This window comes from Peromyscus californicus, unplaced genomic scaffold (assembly GCF_007827085.1).
Source record: "Peromyscus californicus insignis strain IS unplaced genomic scaffold, ASM782708v3 Scaffold_24__1_contigs__length_46423439, whole genome shotgun sequence".
NCBI lineage: Eukaryota > Metazoa > Chordata > Mammalia > Rodentia > Cricetidae > Peromyscus > Peromyscus californicus.
Window position 1 is genome coordinate 7691337 of NW_026294535.1, and position 25010 is coordinate 7716346.

The 25010-nt window shown below is 42.6% G+C and overlaps 1 protein-coding gene across 7 annotated transcripts in view; it reads right to left on the reverse strand.

The window, feature by feature from the left end:
- Positions 1-25010, reverse strand: part of Ano4 (anoctamin 4) — a 397594-nt gene that overhangs the window by 138390 nt on the left and 234194 nt on the right. For all 7 annotated transcript variants that reach the window (XM_052753067.1, XM_052753065.1, XM_052753066.1 and 4 more), the window contains 2 exons: positions 23007-23143; positions 20134-20292 (listed from right to left, as the gene is read on the reverse strand). In XM_052753067.1, coding sequence (XP_052609027.1) covers positions 20134-20292; positions 23007-23143 — 296 coding nt within the window. The remainder of the gene's footprint in view (positions 1-20133; positions 20293-23006; positions 23144-25010) is intronic.

Consider the following 25010-nt stretch of genomic DNA (forward strand, 5'->3'; position numbering starts at 1 on the left):
GTGCTAGAGTGTCTCAATGTGCCTATAAGCTGTGAAACTGATGGAGGAATATACATTCCTGGAGGGTTAAAGATCTGGGGGAAATCACCGAGCAATTTCAGCTCCTCCCAGGGGTTGCTATCTAGTCAGCTGTGTGCCACTGGGCAGATGACTTGCTCTTTTCTGAGCTTCAGTTTTCTCTGAAAAATGAGGGCATATGTCTCTAAGGAGACTGTTTTTGTGCCTGTTATTCTTGATTTTCTTAGAGACACATCAGAGTTTGGGTACAGTTTGAAGAGGCTTTTTGGCTGATTCTGATGGAGCTGGCTGATGTAATTCCTTCCTACTGTGTGTGCATATTCACACACACACACACACACACACAGAGAGAGAGAGAGAGAGAGAGAGAGAGAGAGAGAGAGAGAGAGAGAGAGAGAGAGAGAGAGACGAGGGAGAGAGACACACACACGAGAGAGACGGACGGACAGACAGACAGACAGACAGACAGTGCTCCCAAGGGGAAGAAGCTTTGGTAGTACTATTATGTGGTTCTAAATGACCAAAGCACTCATTCCCTGAAGATGACATTAGCTTCTGCCATAGGAAATAGCCTTTAGCAGACTGTTACATGGGATTCCCCAAGGATTCCATTCAGCTCTAGTCTCGTTTTTCTGATTCTCCCTGGACGATCTCACGTCTTCCCAATAGCATCCACTGTCATCTGATACCTCCAAGATGCATATATTTGGACCAGAGTACTTGTCCAAGTTCCAGATCACCTTAGCCAAGGCTTACATAATGTCTGCTCTTGGCTGTCTTGCTGGCATGTCTGACTCAAGATGTTTCCCTAGACCCACTTCTTCTCCCTGATGTCACAGTTACCCACTTAGCAGTTCAAGTTCAGCAGTCACCCTGTACCCACTTATAACTCACAACACAGCCATTTAATCACCAAGTCTTATTGATTTTATCTCTTCACTACCCTGGATCTATCTACTTCTCTTTACAGAAGTTGCCACCGTCCTCCGAGTCACCATCAATCTGCTTTTTTCTTAAGTACGGCAGCAGCCTTAGAGATGAGTTCTCTCATCCATCCTTGCCTAAATTGTCACTGACATCAAAGATGTCTTTTAAAATGCATTGTGATCCTCCTGCCTCTGCCTCCTTCATCAAATCTTGCAGGCATAGAGTCTGGAAACTGTTGAGCTGCCTGCAGGCTTCACAGTATGCTCCAGGTTCCTAGTTTTTGCAAAACTGTCACCCATATGGGGTGGCCTTTGAGTCATTTCTGCTCCTGCAGGTAACCTCTCACTCATATTCCTGCATGTAATCCCATAAAACTCATTGGTTGGACTTCGGTGGTTAAAAAACAAAAATGCATTGCGATCATAGTTTCCCGGGTCTCTCTGGAAAAATCAGTCATGTGGCCAGTACCTGCTCTGGCCACTCCTTATCTTGCGCCACTTCCCTCTGTCTCTGGGCCCCACCACAGTGGATTTCTTTCTTCCTATTTCCAAACTGCCAAGCTTCTAACAGTCTCATACAGAAACTCTTTGTCTGATAAATTCTTGGTTCTTAGGTCTCGAGTTGTAGGGCAGGTAGCCGTCTAAGACAGCAAAACCTGAATGATGGCACCCAGCCTCTTGAGTGTGGATGGGTACTGTGGATAGAAGGAATACCACTCCTGTGGCTAGGATACCCAACACTTGACCATGAGCTCACCAAAAGGGAGATTCTTCCAAATTGCCCTGCACTAGTCAGATAAATCCTCACAAGGGAGTTCAGATGTAAGAAAGTGTCTCCTACGGGCCTTGAAACCAAGTGTTTCTATGTTGTGAGGGGGCCTAGGAGGACAAGAGATTCTGAGTAGCCTCTGGAAGCTGAGAAAAGTGCCTGGCTGACAGCCTACAAGAAAATGAAGCATTAGTCCAACAACCAAAAGGAACTAAATGACCACATAAGAGGATCTTGAACTCCAGAAAGGGATGCAATCTAACTGACATCCTCAGGATGTCATTATAGGGATCCTGATTAGAGGATGTACCTAGTTGCACCCAGACTCCTGACCTTTGCAAACTATGGGAGCATAAACACAGGCTGCCTCAAGATTCTAGGACTGAAATAATCTCTTCTATGGTGATATAAAACCAACACACATTTTGGCAAATTATTGCTATAATAATATGCTTCACTGTTATATCAATGATACTATTGTGTGCAGCTTTGCCCAAGTGATACTGCCAGTATATGAATGTTTCTAAGCAAGTGCTTATTGAGGACAATTGTTAAATTAATTTATGAACAGTTTGGGATCTATATATCTGGTAGTTTTTCCACACTATTGACTACTTTGCTAAAACACTATTATTAGAAAAATATTAATTTTCTTGATATCACAAAGGTTTCAAGGTGGTTGAATTTATGGGTAATTAAGATAAACTCTCCTCTAGGTGACAACCAGGAAGTTTCCAGTGCTGAGGGGGTAAGGATAATGCTTTAGTTTTATCATCGAAGGTTCTCTGTAGGATAGGATACAATATAGTCACCGCATCAACCCTGATGCCCCTCCACATCCAACTAGGAAATAGAACATCAGGTATCTGAGATAATCAATATGTGGCTGGCCGAGTTTTGCCATAGTAACAAATACCCCCTGGCTGTCACCGAGTAGAAGTGGTAGAGTTGTCAATAAGGTAACATTAACTACAGACTTGAACGACAGGTAATCCATATTTCAGTTACGGTGTCTGTGAAAAGTACACTCCTAATTTTGAAAATAGTGTGCACACACCCATATTTGGGGAAAACTATATCATGTTTGTGTTTTATGTTATCACAAATAACAAACCTACTGATTAGCTTTCACAGTTAGGTTCCAGTCAATAGCCCATGTGCTATTATGTTTTCTGTGAATGGGAGTGATGAACAGCTGATGAAACAAGCAAGACCCAGAAAGGACAGGAAAACTGGCATCTGCCACTACTGAGGAAGCAGTTTAAATCTGGAAATTCTTACTGAGGAGTTGGGAGCTGTCAACTCTCTTGTGCTTCTACCTCTCAGTGGGATATTGCTCTAAACCACAGGACACTACAGAGCATGTCATATATTTTACCAACTATTTTTACCTAAAAGCTATGAGAAAACTGTTATGAAATGGGGCTTCTATGATTTTTCTTTACAGAGCTATCTAACTGATAATTATAACTCAATTTATATTAACTCATTTTTCATTGGCATAATGAATATAGCTATGCTTACCGAGTTCACAGAGGATGTATAAATAATATGCAATACCACATTAATCTGAAATATAGAATAGATTTGAAACCATGGGGTGTACTAGTGGACTTGGAATCTGGCTCTCCTTTTCCTTGGTGCACATGGAAACATAACTTTCCAGCTAGCTACATGGGCCTGAGTTCCAGGCAATGCGCTTTGAGAGAACCTCCAAGAATCCTGTGTAAGTTCCATTACCCTGCTGCAGACAAAGGTACCTGAATGAAGTTTCCATCATCTCTGGTCTCAGGCAGCAACAAAGAACAGCACCTATGGTCCACTCTATCACCCTGAAATCAAGAAGTGACTTCTTCCTGAAGCTTGGGATAACAAAGCCTTGAACTGACACATACAGACTTTGTATACATCTATGGGGCTGGATGAGGTCACAGAGAGATGGAGATAAAGAAAGGGGACCCAAGATCAGGTTTAAAGATACCATAATATTTAGATATTAAATAGAAGAAGGAGATGACTGAGAAGGTTAAGAAATACAGAGCAGAGAAGAGAGGAGACACAAGAAAGAGCACATGCTGTCTCCATGACCCAGACTTGAGGCTTTTCAAGAGGAGGTGAGCCTCTATTGGAGGAAAGCCAAGTGAAAGGGATGGCCCATGGAGCCTGGCTACATGACCTGGACAGAGGTAACCTCTAAGGAATACTGAGGGAGAATGAAATGGACACAGGACACTAGACATACATCTTTTAAGACATTTTTCTATGCATTGTGGGAGAGAACTAGAATGGTCATTAGATTATGCGGTTATGAGATTTTTATTCCTAATAAACAAGCATCAGGAGCACATTCTTAATGACTGGATCGAGAAGCCACCATGAGGATGCAGGAGAAAGAGGAGACAAGTACAGGAGGAAAGTTCTTGAGAAGGTGAGATGAGGAGGGATTTGGGAGTCACAGGGGGGTTCTGGAATTATGGGCAGACATTCACATACAGCAGGACAAGGGGAGGTGAAGGGTACAGGGGAGTTACAGAAGCTCCTGTCTGATTATGTTCATTTTTATCACAGTATAGGCAAGGCTCTCAGCAGAACTTCAGCTAAGGATGCAGAGCATAAGGTAAGAAGATTAAAGAGGCCAGCGGACTACATGAAATAAGAGCTGGCTACTACATCCTAACCCCAGCATATCCAGACCACTCACATGCCACCTAAGGAAAAATATCTGCCACACAACATTCTCTTTAAAATGCCTATCCCTTCTCCAGTACTCCCATCCACACTCCGTTTTAATTTTGCCGTATTATTTACCACCCTCTCACACACCACACCACTGATGTATCACGCAGTCTGTTGCCCACTGTCACACTCACGTGCCTGTGAGCAAGGGTGAGGCTTTTGGTGTTCACTGACGGGTCCCAAGTGTCTACAATCACGCCAAGTGCTATGTATTTACTGAATAACTCACACGAACAAGTAGATGAGCAGAAGAAGGAAGGAAGGAAGAAATGAAGAGCAGGGTGGAGGGGGCCAGGGAAAGAGGGAAGTAGTGAGACATAAAGTTATTCAGTTGTGCAGGAGGAAAGGCAAAACTAGGAGGCTCCCCGAGCATTCTTGGTGCCGTCTGAGGCTAGAGTCATGATTTAAAGTGAAGCAGCCGGCATATATAAATATATATATATATATATATATATATATATATATATATATATATATATGCAGCCACACTTTAGCATCAGATACAGGCAAAGAAGGTAACGCTTAATCAAATTTAGTCAAGGCTTTCCCAGGCAAAGGAGCCAAAGCAACAAAGCAGTATGAGAGTTCAGGGGCTTACATGTGAGCAGGCTCAACGATGAACAATGGAACTGCACCTCAGTAACCAGGGAAACAAAATGATGCTTTCAAAATGTTCAGAATCATTCGCCAATAGGCTCGTTATCATATCCAGTTTACTTCCCAATGACTCTTAGAATATTTAAGCTCACACAAAGCAAGTTTTCAGCTCAAGGTACTAGCTCCCAGTATTACCGAGTTTAGTTATAATGCTTGGTTTCCTAAATGTGATTTATTGCATTGTTGCACAGAGGCTTCAGGTGGAAAGAAGAAAAAGGTAAACCATGAACTAACATTCAGTGCCTACCTGCTGATTGCTTTGCCAACCAAATACAGCACCATGAGACAGGCAGAATCAAGACTGGGAGTTATTCATTCAATCGGAGTTTACACAGTGAACTTAGGTTAGGAGACAGCTTCAGGCAATCGGGCAATAGTAATGACTCAAACGGCTTATACCCTTTTAGAACTATAGTGTTGTCCACAAGTCACTGAATGAAGAAGTAGACTTCAGAAGACCCACGGGCACTGATTAGAGTCTGAGAAACTGAATCTAGGCAGCCTCAAATGAATGCTGAAGTGATTTACGGCTGTACAATCCAAAATAATATCCTAGCTGCACCAGGAGCCTTCAGACTGAGGACGAGGGGCCCCCAGGCACAACATAATGTGATTCTGAAACACTAATGGGCACAAGGTCTCACCATGTGTAATTTTCTTTCCTGCCAGCTGGCCTGCTAAGGTCAGGGGAATCACGGGCAGCATGGTTTCTTTCTTTCATCTACTGTTGTCCTGGCCTTCTATGAAGCTCTTTTTAATTTCAACATGTCTAGCAAAAAATGGGAATGGAAAATGGAACTGAAAAGCAAAAGACTCCACTGGGCAATAAACATCATATTCCCTGAAGACCATTCAAGGTCAGGATTCCTGTATGGGTAGTTTAGTCAAACTCTTAGCCTGAAATAAAGCTCTTGAGATGATTTTTTTTTTATTTAAATTGTAGTAAACAGAATGGGCTTTATTTGTAAAGAACACTTAGAGGAAATGAGTGAAAACTTGTATCTGGCTAGTCCTCTCACTGGGACTTGGAAGAACAACTGTATCTGACCTGCATTATCATCACAGGAAAGTGCGGAGTGAGCATAAATGATGTGACAGTCAGGAAGGGATGATACAGGGACGGTGGGGAACCCGTGTGGTCTTCCTGGGGTTCACAGTCCCACTAAGAAGAGAGATGCAGCCCTGAGCCAGGATGACTAAATCTCAAGCTGATTGTGCCAAGTCTAATGTGTCTCCCCTCTGGAATCCCAATCCAAGGTGGTTAGTAGTGTTCTTCCTTTAAGACCCACGGCACATTCTTTTAGCTTCTGGAAACTGTATAATCCCCTTAGTGTTTTCAGGGGAACAAAAAGAAAAACTTTTCAGATTACATTATCCTTGGTTTCTCTGTTGTAGCTAGAGCTCTGTAAACACACTGTGCAGGCTGCACTTTCCGACAGTGGTTTCCAATGTCATCTCACTCATCTGCAACCTTCCTGTGCTCCATCAAGAGGCAGAATCTATGCTTTTCCCTTTGGATTCCGCCTCAACCAGTACAGTCAAAGAAACTGCTCTGGCATCATGCTGCCGAAATGAGCATCAACCTTGAAATGCAGCCGCCATGTGACAAGGAAGCCCAAGCAGCCTGTGAGAAGCATGCATGGGAAGAAAACAAAACACACAGCCCACAGCCCTGGCTGAGAGTTCAGCTCACACTAGTGCCTGGCCAGGGACCACTCTAGGACCTAGTGGGACTGATCCAGGTTGTGTCCAGTGAAGCCAAGAGAAACCATCCCTACTCATCCCTGCTCAACTGTAGATCTGAGAGCAAAACAAATGTCTGTTGCTTCAACCCACAAATCTTGGAGTTGTTTTTATGCAACAAGAGATAACTGGGGCATTTACTCATTTTTGAGTCTCCAGTGCCTGGCAGAGGGCCTGGAATACAACAGATCTGAAACATGCATTCGTAAAGACTGATACTCTAACACTGTAGGAGCTGGAAGGGCTGAAGGGAACTTGATTTCATTCTGTGGGGCACAGAACTGTCCCCTTGTCTGTCTGTTCCCCTCCCCGTGAATGGCCAATTCCAGATGTTGTTTCCTTATACAGGCTTATGACTGCTGCCGATTCCCAAGCTGAAGGTTGGTGCTGAGGAAACCAAGCTCTGCTCTGGACAGAGACAATTAACTAATGTTGGCGTCAGAACAACGGTGTAGGTATCAGGAGGCACTCTGTGGGTGACTTACCCAGTGTGTCCAGGCAGAGACCCAGAACGAGGTGGCCCCCTTAATCATCTCAAAGAGAGATGCTAGAGTTCATAGGTGATAGTGTGAAATATTTGGGTTTTCCAGAGAGGACTCTGGTATACAGCCTCAGGGACATCTCTCCAGTCAATTCTGTTAGGAGGAGGGCTTGTGGCATCTCAATGATGTCTGCTGCCATCTTGGCATGTCTCCCGCCACCCCCAGACGAGTCCTTTTGGCTTTGCTGGGGAGAAACCAGGGTCCTATTTCTAAGAATCTCCTTCTTCATGAGGTTCTTGGTTAGAGTTAGAGTCTACAGTGATGAGCACTCAGGCAGGATTTGGAAGCTGGAAAAGGAAAGCTCTTTCTACACCCAGTGGGATTCATTTTTTACAGGCAAATGTGAAGCTCAAAGCAGCTCCAGTAGGTGTCTGGGACTCGTGTACCCTGTGGCAGACACTCAGAGCTGAGGTGTCATTAGACTCCCTGTCACTATATTTCAGGCTGAAGGGCTAGATGTAGCCTCCCTGACTTGGGTCCTGGCTTTTTCCTTAGTGTCGCAGCAACTACATTAAATGCATTGTTACTGGAAGACAGAATAGCTGACTTTCCCAAATAATTTTACCTGTAAGAGGCACTAGGGGAGAATTTCAGAAAGGAAACTTGGGGTACACGACCAAGCAGAAGTGAAGGAGTAATTTACATATTGGAAATTAAGCGGTGGGACAGCAAAGAGCAGGTTAGAGTGAGACTGCACCCTTGTGGGGCCTCTCCAAAGGCTCCAACACTGCTCACGAACTTAATTTGTCTCTTGCTCTGTGCCCTGCAAAAGTTCTCCCAGTCTCCTAGATTCCAGGCAAATCCAGTTAGCTTCTCTGTTTAAGCCCTCCTCCCCAATCCAGCTCTACTGGTTCTTCCCACATTCATATATTAGGGAAACACAATAACAGAACAATCTCAAAAGCTGCCCTCGAGAGTCAGGTTTATAAATGAGAATTTCCATCCTCTGTGTGTGCAATTCCCCCATTATCATAAAGACTTGCCTTGAACTCCCAAATGAAATGCTACTTCCTCACAGTTCTGTACATTTCTCTGTAGCTTCACCACACCTGATACATTGACTTGTTTCATATTTCACTATCCTCAATAATAGTGGACATCCGAGAGGTAGCTGATGAATGGAAAAGTGAATGAGTGATTCCATCCAAAACCACAGTCATCAGATGTTGTTGACTTCTCTTGAGCTAAGCCTTGACTCCCACCTGCCCCCTCCCAAAAGTTACCACTTTTGCAATTAAGACTTTATCAGGCTTAAGTAATGAAGCTCCTCTTTAAATTTTCCACTTTTGTAGGAATGATAAGCAAGACCACGGACGGACAGTTCTCCAGACTGCTTCGAAGCTTTTCCGTCTCTCTGTTCATTCATAAACAATTGGTGTCAATAATTGGTATACTTTGTACAGTTTTTGGCAGTTTAAACTAAGCTGTCATTGAAGAAAAAGAGGAACAAAAGGATTCCACGAAAGGAAGACTTCAGTTCCTTTTGGATGCAGCAATATGATGATGCTCCCACGTGGTACACAATGACACCAATGAAAAATGTGCTTTATCCCTTAAAAGTCCAGTTCAGAGCTCTGAGGGGATTCTTCCGATTGTGTTTCTTCTTCTGGGAAGTACATTATACAGTTTTGAATCCTCTACTGTGACTTGGAAAATGGACATTATTTTCCATTTAGTTGGGCTTTTTTATGTTAAAAGGATACGAATGAGTCATGTGAAACTATGTATTGATTTAAGGGCATCTTTGGAGTTCAAGGTAACTTTGTTCTGGTCATCTTGACCTGGCAATGGAAATGTTTTGATTCAACTTTTTCCCCCCTAAATAAACAAAAGCAGTTAAGGTCCTGAGAGCTTTAAACTGAACTCAGAAATGAAACCGGAAATCAGAGGCAGAGAAGAGGAAGAAGAGTCACTGTCCCCGTTACCGCTTTAATGGAACAGCCTAAAGAAGCTGACAGAACAATGCTGTTTCTGTGTGTTAACGTGGGACAGCAGGAAGTGGACTGGGTACTGGTAGAGAGCCGCCACTTGATACATTATTGTCTGAGACACGACATCTTCTACTTTCCCTAGACACAGGTTAGGGATCCTCATCCCAAGAAATGATGGGGACAAGGGTGAATGCCTGAAAAATCCAGCCAAATGATTGAACAGTAAATGAAGCCATGCCTTTCTTTTTTTTTTTTTTTTTTTTTTTTTTTTTTTTTTTTTTTTTTTGGTTTTTCGAGACAGGGTTTCTCTGTGTAGCTTTGCGCCTTTCCTGGAACTCACTTGGTAGCCCAGGCTGGCCTCGAACCCACAGAGATCCGCCTGGCTCTGCCTCCCGAGTGCTGGGATTAAAGGCGTGCGCCACCACCGCCCGGCTGTCTTTCTTAATAATGGCATCATTGCCTATGATTAGGCACTTAATTTGTGCCAGACTCTCCTAGTAGGAATAGAATATAGGACTCAGAATTTACTTTATTTTCAGAAGAGTTTCATGGAATTCTATGCCAGTTAATGAAGAAATTGAGACATAGGTTAAAAACCTTACCCAATTATTTACTTAGTAAGTGGTACAGAGGTAAGCAGATCCAAATCTCAGTTGCCTGGCTTGAGAGGCCCTTCATAACTTAGATCCTATTCTTTTCCTTAAATAACTAGGCTCTATGCTTCTGAATCAATAGTCTTCTGTTCCATTGTTTAAACCAGTTGGTCTCCTGGATGATAGAATGGTTTCATCCACCTTTAATTCCTCTCAGTACATCACAAACACAATAACACACCACAAAATATTGGATCAGTTGTTTAACTTGGTGATTCTTAGCCAAGGTCAACCCTTCCTGACCCTGTCAATTCTTACTGGGACAAGTAAGAATGCTTAGAGACTTAGAATAGGTGCTACTGCCGGGCGGTGGTGGTGCCCACCTTTAATCTCAGCATACGGGAGGCAGAGCCAGGTGGATCTCTGTGAGTTTGAGGACAGCCTGGTCTACAGAGGGAGATCTAGGACATGTACCAAAACTACACAGAGAAACTCTGTCTCAAAAAAACAAACAAACAAAAAATGTTTGCTTAGAATAGGTGCTACTACCACCAGCAATGGATAGACCACAGTTGCTGCTAAACATCTTACAGTGTGTAAAACCCACAACAAAGAATTATGCAGCCCCAAATGTTTCTAATACTGGAAAACCCTAGGACCGAACTGACTAGTGTTACTTCAACACAACCATAGAACGTAGCTATTCACTAGACTGGAGAGATGGCTCTGTAGTTGGAAGTCTTCCTGTGTCCTGGCTGGCCAGCGGTCAAGACAAATCTCTCCTAATCACATCCCCCAAGTAAACACACAGAGGCTTTTATTAATTATAACTGCTTGGCCATTAGCTCAGGCTTATTACTGACTAGCTCTTACACTTAAATTAACCCGTAATTCTTTTTTTTTTTTTTTTAAAGATTTATTTAATGTCTACAGTGTTCTGTCTATATCTGGTGCCAGATCTCATTACAGATGGTTGTGAGCCATCATGTGGTTGCTGGGAATTGAACTCAGGACCTCTGGAAGAGCAGCCAGTGCTCTTAACCTCTGAGCCATCTCTCCAGCCCCAACCCGTAATTCTTATCTGTGATTACCCACGTGGCTTGGTACCTTTTCTCAGTTCTGCCTTGTCATCCTGCTTCCTCTGTGTCTGGCTGGTGACTCCTGACTTAGCCTTCCTCTTCCCAGAATTCTCCTCGTCTGCTTGCGCTGACTATACTTCCTGTCTGGATACTGGCCAATCAGCATTTTATTTATCAACCAATCAGAGCAACACATATTCACAGCATACAGAAAGACATAGCATACAGAAAGACATCCCACAGCATGGTTCAGTGACTTAGAGTACATGCTTCTCTTACAGAGGACCAGGGTTCAAGTCCCAGAACCTACACAGTGGCTCACAACCATCTGTAATTCCAGTTCCAGGGGATCTAACACCCTTTTCTGACCTCTGCTAGCACCAGGTAAAAATGTGGTGCACATACATACATGCAGACAAAACATTCACACACATAAAGTAAAATAAACAAATCTAAAAAGTAAATAAATAGAAATCAGCTATCCACAATATTTTGTACCAAATTCAAACTTTCACAGCTAAGCACTGGAGTAAGTCTCTAAGCTAAAAAGCCCGGTAAGATAGAATTTTCTCTTAAAGAAATTACAAAGCCATATGGGGTCCTTAACTCTAAAGTGTAGTATTCTAAATGTAGGAGAAAAAATTAGCAGATTAAAACTGAATTCATGCCTATCTCCATTGCTCCTATTCTCCTTTTGTTCAGCTAAGATCTCCTGAATTATGCAGTTGCTAAGACTGCTACACGGGTTGTCCAGATACTGTGGATTTGGCAGTTCTGGTGTCAATACCAGTGGTAACCGTTGCTTTAGGTGCTCTGCCCAGAAGGGTTGAAAAAACAAGCAGCACCCACCACCTCCACATCTGTCATCCAGTGACTGCCACCAGGACTCTTGCCTTAAAAGTGTCCCAGGTCTCTTGTACACTTTCTTATAGCTTCCTTATTGGATCAGGTGGAAGTCCATGTCCAGTTGAAACCCTACATGGTTTATCTTTTCTCTCCTATGTCTCTCCTCCCCGTTAGAGACTGCTCCAATGACCAAGAGCTTTGGCAAGTTTCTAAGGATAACCCACCTTCCTTCATCACAGGGCTCTTCATAAGCCATATCACAACATGGTGTCTTACTCCCTGTGGTTTGAATAAGAATGACACCCAGAGGCTCCTATATTTGAATGCTTAGTTGCCAGGGAGTGGCACTATTTGAAAGGATTAAAAGGATTAGGAGGAGCCCTAGCCTTGTTGGAGGAAGTATATCACTTGGGGTGGGCTTTGAAGTTTCAAAAACTCATGCCAAGCCCAGAGTCTCTTTCTTTCTCTGCATACGGATCATGACGACCATGATGGTGCTTCCGTGCATGCCTGCATGCCGCCATACTCCCTGCCATAATAAACTCACCCTCTGAAACTGTAAGCAAGCCCCCAATTAAATGCTTTCTTTCATAAGAGCTGCCTTGGTCATGGTGTCTCTTTCCAGTAATAGAATAGTCATAGTAATAGCCTGCTGAGATAGACTCTCATATGTCACAATGTAACTGTAACATTGACATCTCATGACATTGGTCATAGCCTGTTATGGCACTGTCATTTTCTAATAGTTAGGAATATACCACGGGCCCTGCCCCTGCACTCAAGGGGCAGGAATTATATAAAGGTGTGAAAAGGAAGCAAGAATCACAGATCTTTATGTGTGTCTGCCATGAGTCCTAGAAATGTCTAGGAAATTATAATTTCATGCATTACTTATGATATTTATGAATTAAAAATCAGTATCATTTCCCATAAGCATAAGACAATTGAAGAAACATCCTGCAGGTGTGTGTGGGGGGGGAACCCAATGTTTTAGGATAAAAACTAGAGGAAAAGAAAGTATGAAAATAATTGAAGACATGCTATCGTGTATCCCATATGTGGGGGTCACTTAATCCTCTTATCATTTCTTGGAGTAATGGGAGAAATCCACAGAGTCTACTTTAGGGGAAAATGAATTTATTAGGAAAAGGAACTCACAAGATAGAGTAAAGAAATTTGTCGCAGGATCCTGGAAGGGTGAGGCACGGTCCAATGCTGTTCTCTGGAGAGCTCTGCCCTCATCCGTCCCAGCATCCAAAACCACGAGGTAGCAAAGAGAGAGCCATGTACGTGGGTCCCAGGTCTTAAGTGTCCCAGTGGCCATGCCCCAGGGGCATGTACCTCCAGGTCATGGGCAGGTGTAACAGTTGCCTGCTACCTCACTAGGGGCAGTGCTTCAGGGCATGTCAAGAACAGCTCCCCACCACAATGGAGTATTATCCTACCTTCATTATCAAGTGTGTGAAATTGAGACTCAGACAGTCTGCATAGCTTAGTTGTCCACTACCTCTCAGCTCTGCCTCGACTGTACCATGAGACAAAGCCACAACTACTAGAGGCCAAAAATGCACATGACGTACAGTCTAGAGGGCTCCTGGCTTGGCTTTGCACTCTAGTTTCCTTGGTTCCCTTTCTACCTGTAACCCTAGCTGTCTTCTCAGACAGTCTCCTAACCTCCTTGACCTTGACATTCACAGGGAACACAGGAGTTTGTCTCTTCCTATCCTGAGGAAGGTTACCATTTGCTCTGAATCATCTCGGCTAATAGAGGGTATGATAGTCTGTGCTTACAAATGTGTGAAAATCTCAATAATAGTATTTCTATTATCATTTCAAGGAGAAATATATAATATACTCAGTCCTGAATGTGCATGTATTCCTGTATTGCAGCCAGATATTTTTATTCTGAGACAATGGCAAACTCAGAAACTGTCGTAACCAGTTTCTCCATTTTGTACATTTTAGATTTTAACTTTTAAGGTTATTATTATATTTATTGTTATTATTTTATCATGTGTGTGTGAGGGAGAGAGAGAGAGAGAGAGAGAGAGAGAGAGAGAGAGAGAGAGAGAGAGAATGCCTTGGCTTGCACATGCAGGTCAGAAGACAAGATTTGTGGAAGCTGGTTCTCTCCTACAAAACGTTGTGTGTTCTAGGGATTGAACTCAGGTAGATACCTTTAGCCACTAAGCCAGCTCACTGGCATGCATTTTAGTTCAAAAAGCTTACTATGCCCATCAATATGGAGGGTAATATATTTGAGTGTGACTCTGAGGATAGATAGGGTATTGTGCAGGAAGGGAAGGGGTGGTTAGCTATGAGCACATCTAAATCTAAAATGCACATCCTTAGGTTCCCAGAATATAGTATCCGTGTGTACATACGGGGAAGGCCAGTGCTGTGGGAGGAGCTTGCGGTCATTCTTTGCCTATTACTTCGAACACACACCTCCATATGTCTCCTCATTCTTCCCATACGCCAACATCCCCTTGCAAATGGACACACAGATTAGCATGAAGGCAGCACTTATGTCCACCATCTTAAATAAACAAAGAACTTTTCCTTGATTAGATTTCTCTGCTATGCACTAGCATGGAAGACCTCCTGGAAACAGCTGCTTCTATCTGTTGTCTCTGTTTATTTCAAGCCTGAGCTGGAGATGCAGCCTTAGCCTTGGTTTAGTCCTTGGCCTTTGGTTGGCAGCGTATAGCCCTTGGCCATACAGCACAAATCTGCTTCCCAAGCTTGGGCTAGGCTATGAAAGCCAATCAGAAGAGTCTGTGGTTGGGACCCTTTGGCATCTTGGGCTTAACCTCCATAGGCTTTACAAGGGCCTTGATAAGCTTGGCATACACACTCATTGCATTTGAATTGTTTGCATATGTGTGTGTGTGTGTGTGTGTGTGTGTGTGTGTGTGTGTGTGTGCCCTTCCTGTTGTGGTTCTTGGAAAAATTTAGGCTCCTCAGAAACTTGGAGTCAGCTCCCTTAAGAGAGTCCTATCTTGGTGACTCAAGTGTCTTGATGCCATCTTGGAGACTGGTTGTATGTGTTGTACTTCTCAGGTCTGATGATGTCTGAGGAGTAATCTGCAGCTGCCAAAGCAGCTAGGACCTGAAAATCCTTCAATGATAATCTCACCTCCACTTCTCCAGTGAAATGTCTGTCTTGGTTCACTTAGACCCTACACCAATAACCCAATGGCCTGCATTCCACTTTGATCTTCTTTACTCCAACAGGAGAAACATCATCTATTACTAACTCCCTTCTGAAATATTTATTCCCAGGCACCACAGCCACTAGGTTTTCAGTCTAGTTCTCTTTAGACTCCTTACTTTTTGTCTCTGGCTCTTCTTTATTGTCCACATTTGAAACACTGGTGTGTCCTGTGCTTCCTTTTTGGGCCTGGTCTCTCTTTGCAGTCATTCTTTTGGGGGACCTTTTCCAAGTATACACCTCTACCCTGGACTTCTTCTCAAACTCTAGGCTCTTCTATTGGATGTCTCCACTGGAATGTCACAGACTTAACAACGTTACAGACTTGTACAGTGAGATCTACTCTTTCCCACATCCCTGTAAATGGGAAATCCTTTCTTCTGCTTTCACAGACAAACAGAATGTAGCGTAAGACTGAATGCCCCCTCTCCATATGAATATATATATGAATGATATAGCAACAGGGTCTCCCTACACAGCTCTGGATAGCCTAGAACTTATCATGTAGGCCAGGCTGACCTTGAAATCACAGAGATCCACCCGCCTCTCCCTGCTAAGTGCTGAGATTTCTCAAACTGTTTATTCAATCTGTCTGCATTTCCACCAACTCTACTTTTGAGCCATCTCACTATGCTCTCTGGTAAATGCTTGGCCAAGAAACCATTCTCTCTTTCTTAGAGTTTTACAACAAATCTTCTAGATTGCCCACCATGCCACCCTGCCCCCACCCATCCTCATCTGAGCAGGCAGCCAGCCAGAGTGAGTTCAGAAACAGAAAACAGAACTCTATATTCTTCTGATAAAAGGTTTTTCAGAGTGAGTTCAGAAATAGAAAACAGAGCTCTACATTTTTCTGATAAAAGGTTTCTAAGACTTCCCATGTCACTCAGATAAAAGTTCAATTTCCCCCACCACTGCTAAGTTCTAATGTCGCTGGGTTTCCATCTTTTGCCTTGCTCAATTAACTCTAGTCATACTGGTCTCCTCACAGTTTTCTCAATATACCAGACATGTTCCTGTCTCAGGGCCCTTTCACTTACTCTTCTGTCTGTCTGCAAGAAAGGCTCACCTTTGGCAACTTCTAAAAAATTTCAAGCCCTTCCCAACACATCCTTCTTTCCTTCCCTTGCAAATATTTCATATATTTGCTTATTTACGCTGTGTTTGATTCTCCCATAAGCAAGGTCTCTTATCTTTATTCATTGCTGAGTTCCTAGTGCTCACAGCAGGGCCTGTCACACTGTGGGTGTACAAACAATGTTTGTTGAATCAGTATTTCCCAGATGCTTTGATTTATACAATTAGAATTATTTTATAATTATTTTAATGATAGAGGTCTTCTCTCAGGTCCCACATGACTAACGGGGCCAGAAGAGGGGGCATGTTTCATGAATACAACTGTTGCTTACACGTTCTAAGGATTTCAAGGTATCCACAAGTCAGGCAATAACATAAAGGAAGAGATGTGTCCTTACAAATGATGATTCAAAGACATAGCAGAGGATCAATAAGAAACAGAATTAAACATGAAAAACTATAAATTAATAATATGAGCAGAATTTTAAAAGGGGAATAACTTTAAATAGACAGACCCAAAAATAAATTAACTTGGACTTTCTCTGATGTTGAGAATGTTGCTATAAAGTGCTTACTCTGGATAATATGAGATTATAGTTACTGAATATTGAAGACCCAGGGTGTGGAGACCTTGACAAAGGTTTAAAGATTAAATTTTTATAACATGTCATCACATGTATCATGAATTAAAGATTTTCACTTGTTTGGTGTGTTTACATGTGGGTACAGACACATGTGGACATGATCAGTGTTGGTGTATGCTCAGTCACTCTCCACTGTATTTTTTGAGACAGGATCTCTTCCTGCCTACCAATTAGCTATTGGCTAGATTAGCTGACCGGCAAGCTCTGGGGATATATTTGTCTCTGCTCTTTCCCTCATCAGCATTGGGGTTACAGATGCATAGTCATGCCCAGCTTTTTACATGACTGCTGGGGATCCAAACTCAGGTCCCCATGCCTGCATGGCAAACACTTTCGCCAGCTCCAAGGATTCTCCTATGTTTCTAGACATCCAACCTTAACAGAGATAGGGATTCTTATATTAAACTGAAGTAAAGAGCCTGTCTTTAACCATTTGGATACTCAAACCCCATTCTGCAAAATAGCTTTTCCATAATTTTGGATATTGTAGGACAAAGATCCTAAGAATACTAATAATTCTTTGTGCACGGATTCATGGAAAGTTCCTTGAGGTTCTTTTACTTTTCTTTTTCATTCTTTGCTTTGTAATAGGTTGAAGTAACTCTTGGGAGCTGAAATTACTGTTAAATGTTTGTGTCTCTCTGCTGGGACTGTTGGGAAAGCACTTGATTTCTAAAAGAGTGCTTCTGACAGCTTCCATCTCTAATAACACAACACAAATACAGATGCCCCTGAGGGATATCTGACTTCAGTTATGACTTCTTACTCCCCTGCAAACATCTCTTTTCTCTCTGAACTGGCTGAGGACACAGGGATGCAGAGAGAGCAGAGATGCTACATTAGAGACATGCTGTACCACCGATGCTGAGGACATAGGGATGCAGAGAGAGCAGAGATGCTGCATTAGAGACATACTGTACCATTAACACTGAGGACAAGGAGATGCAGAGTAAAGAGATAATACATCAGAGGCATGCTGTATCACTTATGCAGACTGTGGGAGCTAGGGTAAGACTGAAGCCAGAGGCTGCTTGGGAAAACAGTTCCCTGAAGAGGCCTCTCTGTCTGCCGGCAGTATACAGAAGACTGTGAAGAAAATGACAAGTAAGGAAGTTGTCGAACAGGCAATGAGGAAAATACTTAGGGTGCTTCATTTTTGAGTTTTGATGTATGGTAATACTTTTCCCACCTCTTTTTGTCCTGATGCACATTGAAATGAATACCTAGCTATGAACATATTCAAAAGCCATAACAAACAAATGAACTAGTGCACAACCCAAAGCACACAAGCAGTGTGCCTATCATGCCATGGGCACACGTCACAGCATGCCACACCGTTGAGCAGGCTGAGCAAGCCTCAGCTGCAGGTCACTACCAGCAGCTACATACTGCGGTGCCTGTGTTTGGAGACACATGGAAGGCTGGCATGTGGTTTAGTAATACATACTCTCTGAAAAAGGATTAGGCTTTTCTTTAGCTTGAATGAATAACTCATGAAATGATTTTGAAATGAGCTAGGCAGGGGAAGCCCCGGGAATGGGGAGGATAGTCATGAAGCTTAAAATACCAATCTTTCATTAATTGCACAGGGCTCTCTATTTTGATAGGAATCAAAATTCTGACAAAGTCAGAAGGGACTTTCATTATTTCAGACTCTGCAGATGTTATAATCTTCATCTTTTTTTTCATATAAAAATCCTGCCACTTAGAATTAAGACTATAGGACAAAGCAAAGCCTTTTAAGAAAAAATATAATGTGCTACGCTCAGTTGGTCAGCATAGTAAAGCTTTCTGGAAACCCCACAAGGACAATGAAAAGACATTTAATCCTGTTTGCCAGGCCAGGGGAAAACGCAACCTGAAGAGCTTTTGAGCAAACCGGCCCAGTCACCCAGGATAAGAACCGATTTCTCCTTAGGCAACACTCATCTCATCATTTTCCCAGTTTCTTGTTGGAGACATTCCAGAAAAATACTGCTTATGTACTGAAAATATTCAAGGGATGAGGTCAGTCTACCAAGCCTGGGAAAGTCCCATTCATCCCCTGTCTCCCAAGACGAACATAACCAGTATGGGTGTAAAATGCCTCCAATATTTGATGCCTCCAAGCAATGAAAACCTGGCAGTCTGACTTCAGTGATCTATCACTCAGCCTTGAGTGGCAGAGGAGACATATTAATTTGTCAGGGTGTTTTTCTTATTGATCACACGAGCTTCACACAATGTTTAGGGGACTCTGAGAGTTACATAACTCAGCTAACAGGAGCACACACACACACACACACACACACACACACACACACACACACACACACACACACACAGTGCCGGGTGCACAACAAGCCTCCCAGGGATTGTTATCAGAGGCTTGGCAGGGTCTCCTGTTTATTTAGTTCTGCAAAACTCACCATGCAGAGAAGACAGGAAGGGGGGCAGGAGTGGAGATAAGCTAAGGGTTGAGCTGGGAACCTGTTAAGAAACAATCTGAATGTTCTTTTAAAACTGAAATCATTTTTAAAAATTGTAGTTGAGTGGTTTCTCCCCCTCCCACAAACAGCTGATCTCATCTGGTGGGCAAGGATGCTCACGTTCATTATAGCTCGTGAAATGTAACCACGGCCTCCAGAGGGGGCTGATTACATTTCCTTCAAAGTTTACTTTACCAGGGGTCGCTAGAGTTCCCTGTTATAGACACAGAACACAGTGGATGTGGGAAGTCAGATACGTCATCGTAGCTTCAAACAACCCAGTTAATTGGAACAAAATACTTTGTCATGTAATCATTTGACACTAAAATACTCTAAAGGACAAAATGTGCTTCGAAGGCCCAATACATGGCACATCTCCAAAATACTGAAAATAGGGAAACTAATTAAATAAAATGTCCTGTTAGTATGTCAAAGCCTCACTTAAAAGTCTAATTCTTGTATAGGCCCTCTGCATAAGAGAGACAGTTGTGTAGCTTGGTCTGTTTAAGGGTCCCCCTGGCAGTAGTATTAGGATCTATCCCTGGTGCATGGGCTGGCTTTTTGGAGTCCACTTCCTATGGTGGGACACCTTGCACAGCCTTGATGCAGAGGGAGGGGCTTGAACCTGCCTCTACCGAAAGGACCAGGCTCTGCTGACTTGCTATGGGAGCCCTTACTTTTTTGGAGGAAGGGATAGGGGGTGGGTTGCGGGGGAGGCTTGGAAGGGAACAGGAGGAGGGAAGAGAGGAGGGAGAGTCTGTGGTTGGTGTGTAAAATGACTAAAAAATTTCTTAATAAAGAAAAAAATCTTAATTCTTGGTGTGTATACATGTGTATGTGCATGTGCATGCATGCACACGTGTGTGTTCCCATGCAAGAAAACTGTTTACCTCTTTCTCCATCTGCAATCCTTCTGCTCTAATATTTCTCTCAAATACTTCTCTTTTTTCAGTCTGAGGGTTGGATTTTCTGTACACAAGAATGTAGTCAATTCGACACTTGCCGTCTCTAAAGTAAAGTCCGTTGGCTTTGCTTCGTTCTCGCATGGCCTGTGTACAAAGACAAAGAGACCGGTTCAAGCCATCCGTGCGCCTGAGCTTCAGGTAAGGAACGTAAGAGGCGAGCTAAAGCTAAATGAAATTTCCACGCTTTTATTAAAATTTCATGTTCATAAAATGAAGTACAGAAAAAAGAAGAAACAAAATAAAAACTGAAGATGCATTATATAAAAAGGGCAAAATGCAAGACATTTGAAACGAGCAAGTGTTGACAGGGAGATGGGGCAACGGAGAATCACTATGTTCTACTGATGAGGGTGAAAACTGAAGACGTAACTTTGGAAAACATATTGTCATTATCTTGTAAAACTGAACACTTGCAAAACATAAAACCCTAGAGAAACTCTTGGCAAGGCAACTAAGAGATGTAGACAAATGTTTATCACAGCGTTGTTCAGAATAGTAGAAAAATTTAAAATTAGATCACACTCAGATATATACAATAAATGACTAATGCATCATGCACTGGATATACATTCAGTGAAATACTATACAACAACGAAAATGAACAAACTAAGTCGTATTGAAGAAGAATAAATTTTTACAGGGAAATAGCAAGTCAAAGGAGACTTCATAACATGATTTTCTATAAATCATAAAACAAAATAAATTTCTAAGTCTAAACTATATGTAGTAAAACTTTTAGAGCAAGAAAATGAAAAAGAAAACAAGAACATTGGGAGGATGGGGCCCCTGGAATGGTAAAAGGATCACAAGTAGCTGCAATGGTTCTAGCAATATTCTAGTTACGTTTTTTTTTTTTTTCAAGACGGTTTGCCCACAGTAAAAACAAAACAAACACACAAACAAAAAGCATTTTAAAGGCTGGGTGTGATGACAAGCATTTTTAATCCCAGTGCTTGGGAGGCACAGGCAGGGAGATCTCTGTGAATTCAAGGCCAGTCTGGTCTATGTAGCAAGTTCTAGGCCACCCAGGGCTGCACAGACTCTGTCTCAAATAAAGAAAAGAGAGACATATATATCTTTCTGTATATGTAAATACATGTATACAAAACAACTAAGACAAAACAATATGCATTCTTCTATCTTCATACACTCTGATATGGATGTTCCATTACATTAAAAGCAGTAACAAGTTAGCAACCCTGATAAGGCATATAACTTGAAAAGTGTCTGTCTAATTCATAAACTGGATGATAGTTCAACTGATGTTCATTTTATTATTAAACTTATACAGAAGTCATGCACATTATTTTATAACAATCAAGAAACTGAAGAAGTGGGTGATGGGTTGGCTTTTCACACAGGCTCCTTAGATTATATTAATGTAGGGCCTTGAAGGAGAACATCGAGTCTGGGCTGCTCAAGCTGGAGCCAAGTGTCTCAGGCTAATTGATCTCCAAATTGATTCCAGCCAAGTGGAAGTAGGACACCTGTCTTTTCTCAACCACAGAATACATCACTATTCAAAAACAGTATAAAGTCGGAAAACACGTTAGCCCTCCGAGACCATGCTAGCATTACATCCATGCTCAAGTACCATGCATTCAGCACCGACATTTTCAACCTGGAACCACTGTTTGGCTCTTCTTTTACCACACACTTGGAAGTCAGCCTGAAGAGGCACCTATGAACAGTTATTTACCAAACGGAAACCAACATCAGCCTTCAAAAGCAGGGCTTTATGGTGGGGAGACAGTTCAGTGATAGGGTGCTGCTTAGGACCACAAAGTCCTGGGTTCAATTCCGAATGCTACAATCAACACAACGACAACATAGCAAACAACAGCAGGGTTTTCCTCAAGAGTGCCGGGAGGAAGCCTGGCTCTGGCTGAGCAGTGACCTGCTCTACTTCCAGCAGAGCCCTGACCTTGCTGAAAACTGCCACTTCTCTGGAAGGGAAATGAATTCATTGCTGTTTGGGGTCCTTTCAATGTCGCTTCATGAAGCTACTATACAACATCCAAAGTGTGTAGAGATGACAATTGTTTTATTTTTTTCTTAAAGAAAAACAGGGGGGAAAGAGAGAGACTGTGATATTTGTGGGAGGGGTCTATGAAGCTTGGTAGATGTCACTAATTTCTGGTGCCATTCTTTCAATGGGTAAGTGTCTGGGAACATGAAGGTATAGGGTAGGGGCAGTCAATGGCTGACTTGGCCTCCGTATACCTGCCACTTCCATGTGGCATACAGCAAAAGAAATCTTAAACCTCATTCAGATATGGCCTGAGCAACAGTGGACATCCCCACAAAATACTTTTCCTCCCCTAGATGGATCTATCTACAACCACAGTGAAGTCTTCCACTCACAGAAGAGGCAAATGAAAACTCAGAGGCCTCAGACAACAGTGTCCTGAAAAGCTAGTGCGTTTTATGTCGCTACTTCGTAGGCTCAGGGGTTTATACTAAGAAGTTCATCCTTGTCAAGTTTCTTTCCATTAGTTATGAACACTTAGGCTGCATCATAGAATGATGGGCAGTCGGGGAAAATCTTCCTCTGTATACATTAAACATCCCTAGATGTGAGAACGCAAGTACATGACCAACTTTTCAGTTTTGAGCACAAGTCTATTTCAGGTCCTTGAGACGCACTAGAGCCATGGAGCAGCACAGACATATAAAACTGGCCTATGCTTCCCAGGAGCCTGCAGTGTGATGGGATTTACCCCAGAATGGACTGTTGGAATGCCTTACGGGATCCCACCTGAAGCATTTCTCTTTCAGGAAGCCGTGCAAACTCTTACCTCTCCCCCTGCCTCCAGTCTGCTGGCATCCTCTGAAGTACTGGTCAGGTTTCCGGGGTGAAGGAGGGAATCATCATCTTTACAAGGGCTGTTGACAGCCTCTAATTCATCAAAAAGAATATTGACATCCTTGGCCACTAGAAGCAAAGCACATACGTTAAACTGGGCTAAGAAAGTGGGCTGGACATCAACACAGTGAGAGGAGGCATCTCCCTTTGGCTTTCTATGCACACACTGTTTCAACACCACCTCCCTAAGAGAAAAGATGTCAGACGTAAAACCTGTTTGACCAAACAGGTGACATTAGTCAAGGCAAAGTAGGTAAAACACCTTCATGTCATAAACAGAATTTATCTTCCAGAATAACAAAGGGTGATTCATTCAGATTGTCTTTATATAGCTGTTTAGAGAAAGGTACTTTCATTTAAAACTACTAAGAATTCATTCCCCAGGTTGGAAGGTGAGCTATGCTTTTTAATGCTATATTTCCTTACTTAAGAGCCATAGAGCTTGACAAGGCAGCCCATAAAAGTGCCACGTGCATGGCGTAGTGGCATTTATTTATTTCTTCATTTCTTCCTTTATAATCTCTCTAATAAATTCAAGAATGAAACATATAGTTAGGTTTCCTGTCTTCTTTCTTCCTCTAACAATGAATTGAAAGGAATGAGCCATTCAGAGGATCCTCCTATAGACTATGTTAACGACACAACAATATACAAAGAGCTGTCCAACAGGGTTCTTGGGGAAATCACAAAGTTCAAATGCACCTTGCAGCACACTGTGAAGGAACACCCCCAAGGACTGGACATCCAGGCATGGGTCTCTTCTTCCCCACCTTAAATTATGTCCCGACATTACAATTATTTTTTATTTTGATGCTTTAAAAGTGCCCAAGGGTCTATAACTGACCAGAAGTTGTTGCATAAAATGACTTGTGGGAGACTGGATTTGAGTAGTCATTCTTTAGTTCATAAATGTTTTAGACATGCTCACATTGTGTGCCAAGTATACAGCTGTGTGGTAGGCATATTCTGGTGACTGAAAATGATGTGGCTCTTTGCCTTTGTGGAAAAAGGAAACAGATCAAACAAGTGCAAACAATGAGTAGTTTAAAAAGAAAGAACAGAGTCAGGCACAGAGGAGAGATAATCTGTGTAGTTGGGGTGTCCAGATTCTAAAACTATAGCCAAGCATGTGACTTTATGCAATTCTCTTGTCTTTTCAAGTCTTTCACCTGCAAAGCAAAATGGATGAAAATAGGAATAACAGCCGTGGGTTACTGAGACAGGCTCAATCATCCTCCTCCTCCAAGGGTGACCAAATTCCCAGAACCTGTGAATATGTTAATCATTCACATCAATAAAGGCTTCAAGATGTGTTTCTATTAAGGGTCACACACCACGGGGCCACTTCTCCTGGGTTACTTGGTAGGCTCCATGAAATCACAGGACAGTCAGCGTCAGAGAGAGGAAGTGGAAATGCTTATATTGCTGGCTTTGTAGAGAGGGCAGAGCCATGGACCACAGCGAGTAGGTGGCCTCTAGAAGACAGCAACACCAACAAAACAGACTGTCCCTCACCGCCTCCAGCAGGAATGCAGGTACCAACACCTTGGTTTCAGGGTCTGACCTCCAGAGCATCAGCTCATCAGATGCGCTGTTTGATGATACCAAGTGTGTATATTTCAATTCACACCAGTGCTGATGAATGTAGTCACCACTGGTATTTAGACCACGATGACTACAGAAGAGAAAACCTCGTGGTCTTTCCACATAGCCAGGTTCAAAGAGAGGAGCTGAAGGAGCTGATGTTTTTGAAGACGCAATATGTGCCGTGTTTCAAGGACGCTCCCCCTTCCATGGTCAAACTCTTCCTACATCTTTCCCACACAGTCTGTAATTACCTTCTTTATTCATGTTTATGGATGCATTAGTGGTTTTCCTTATCAGAATGCAGAGCAGGGACTTGGCCAGTTTTGATGGCTCTATAGAGAACCTGGCA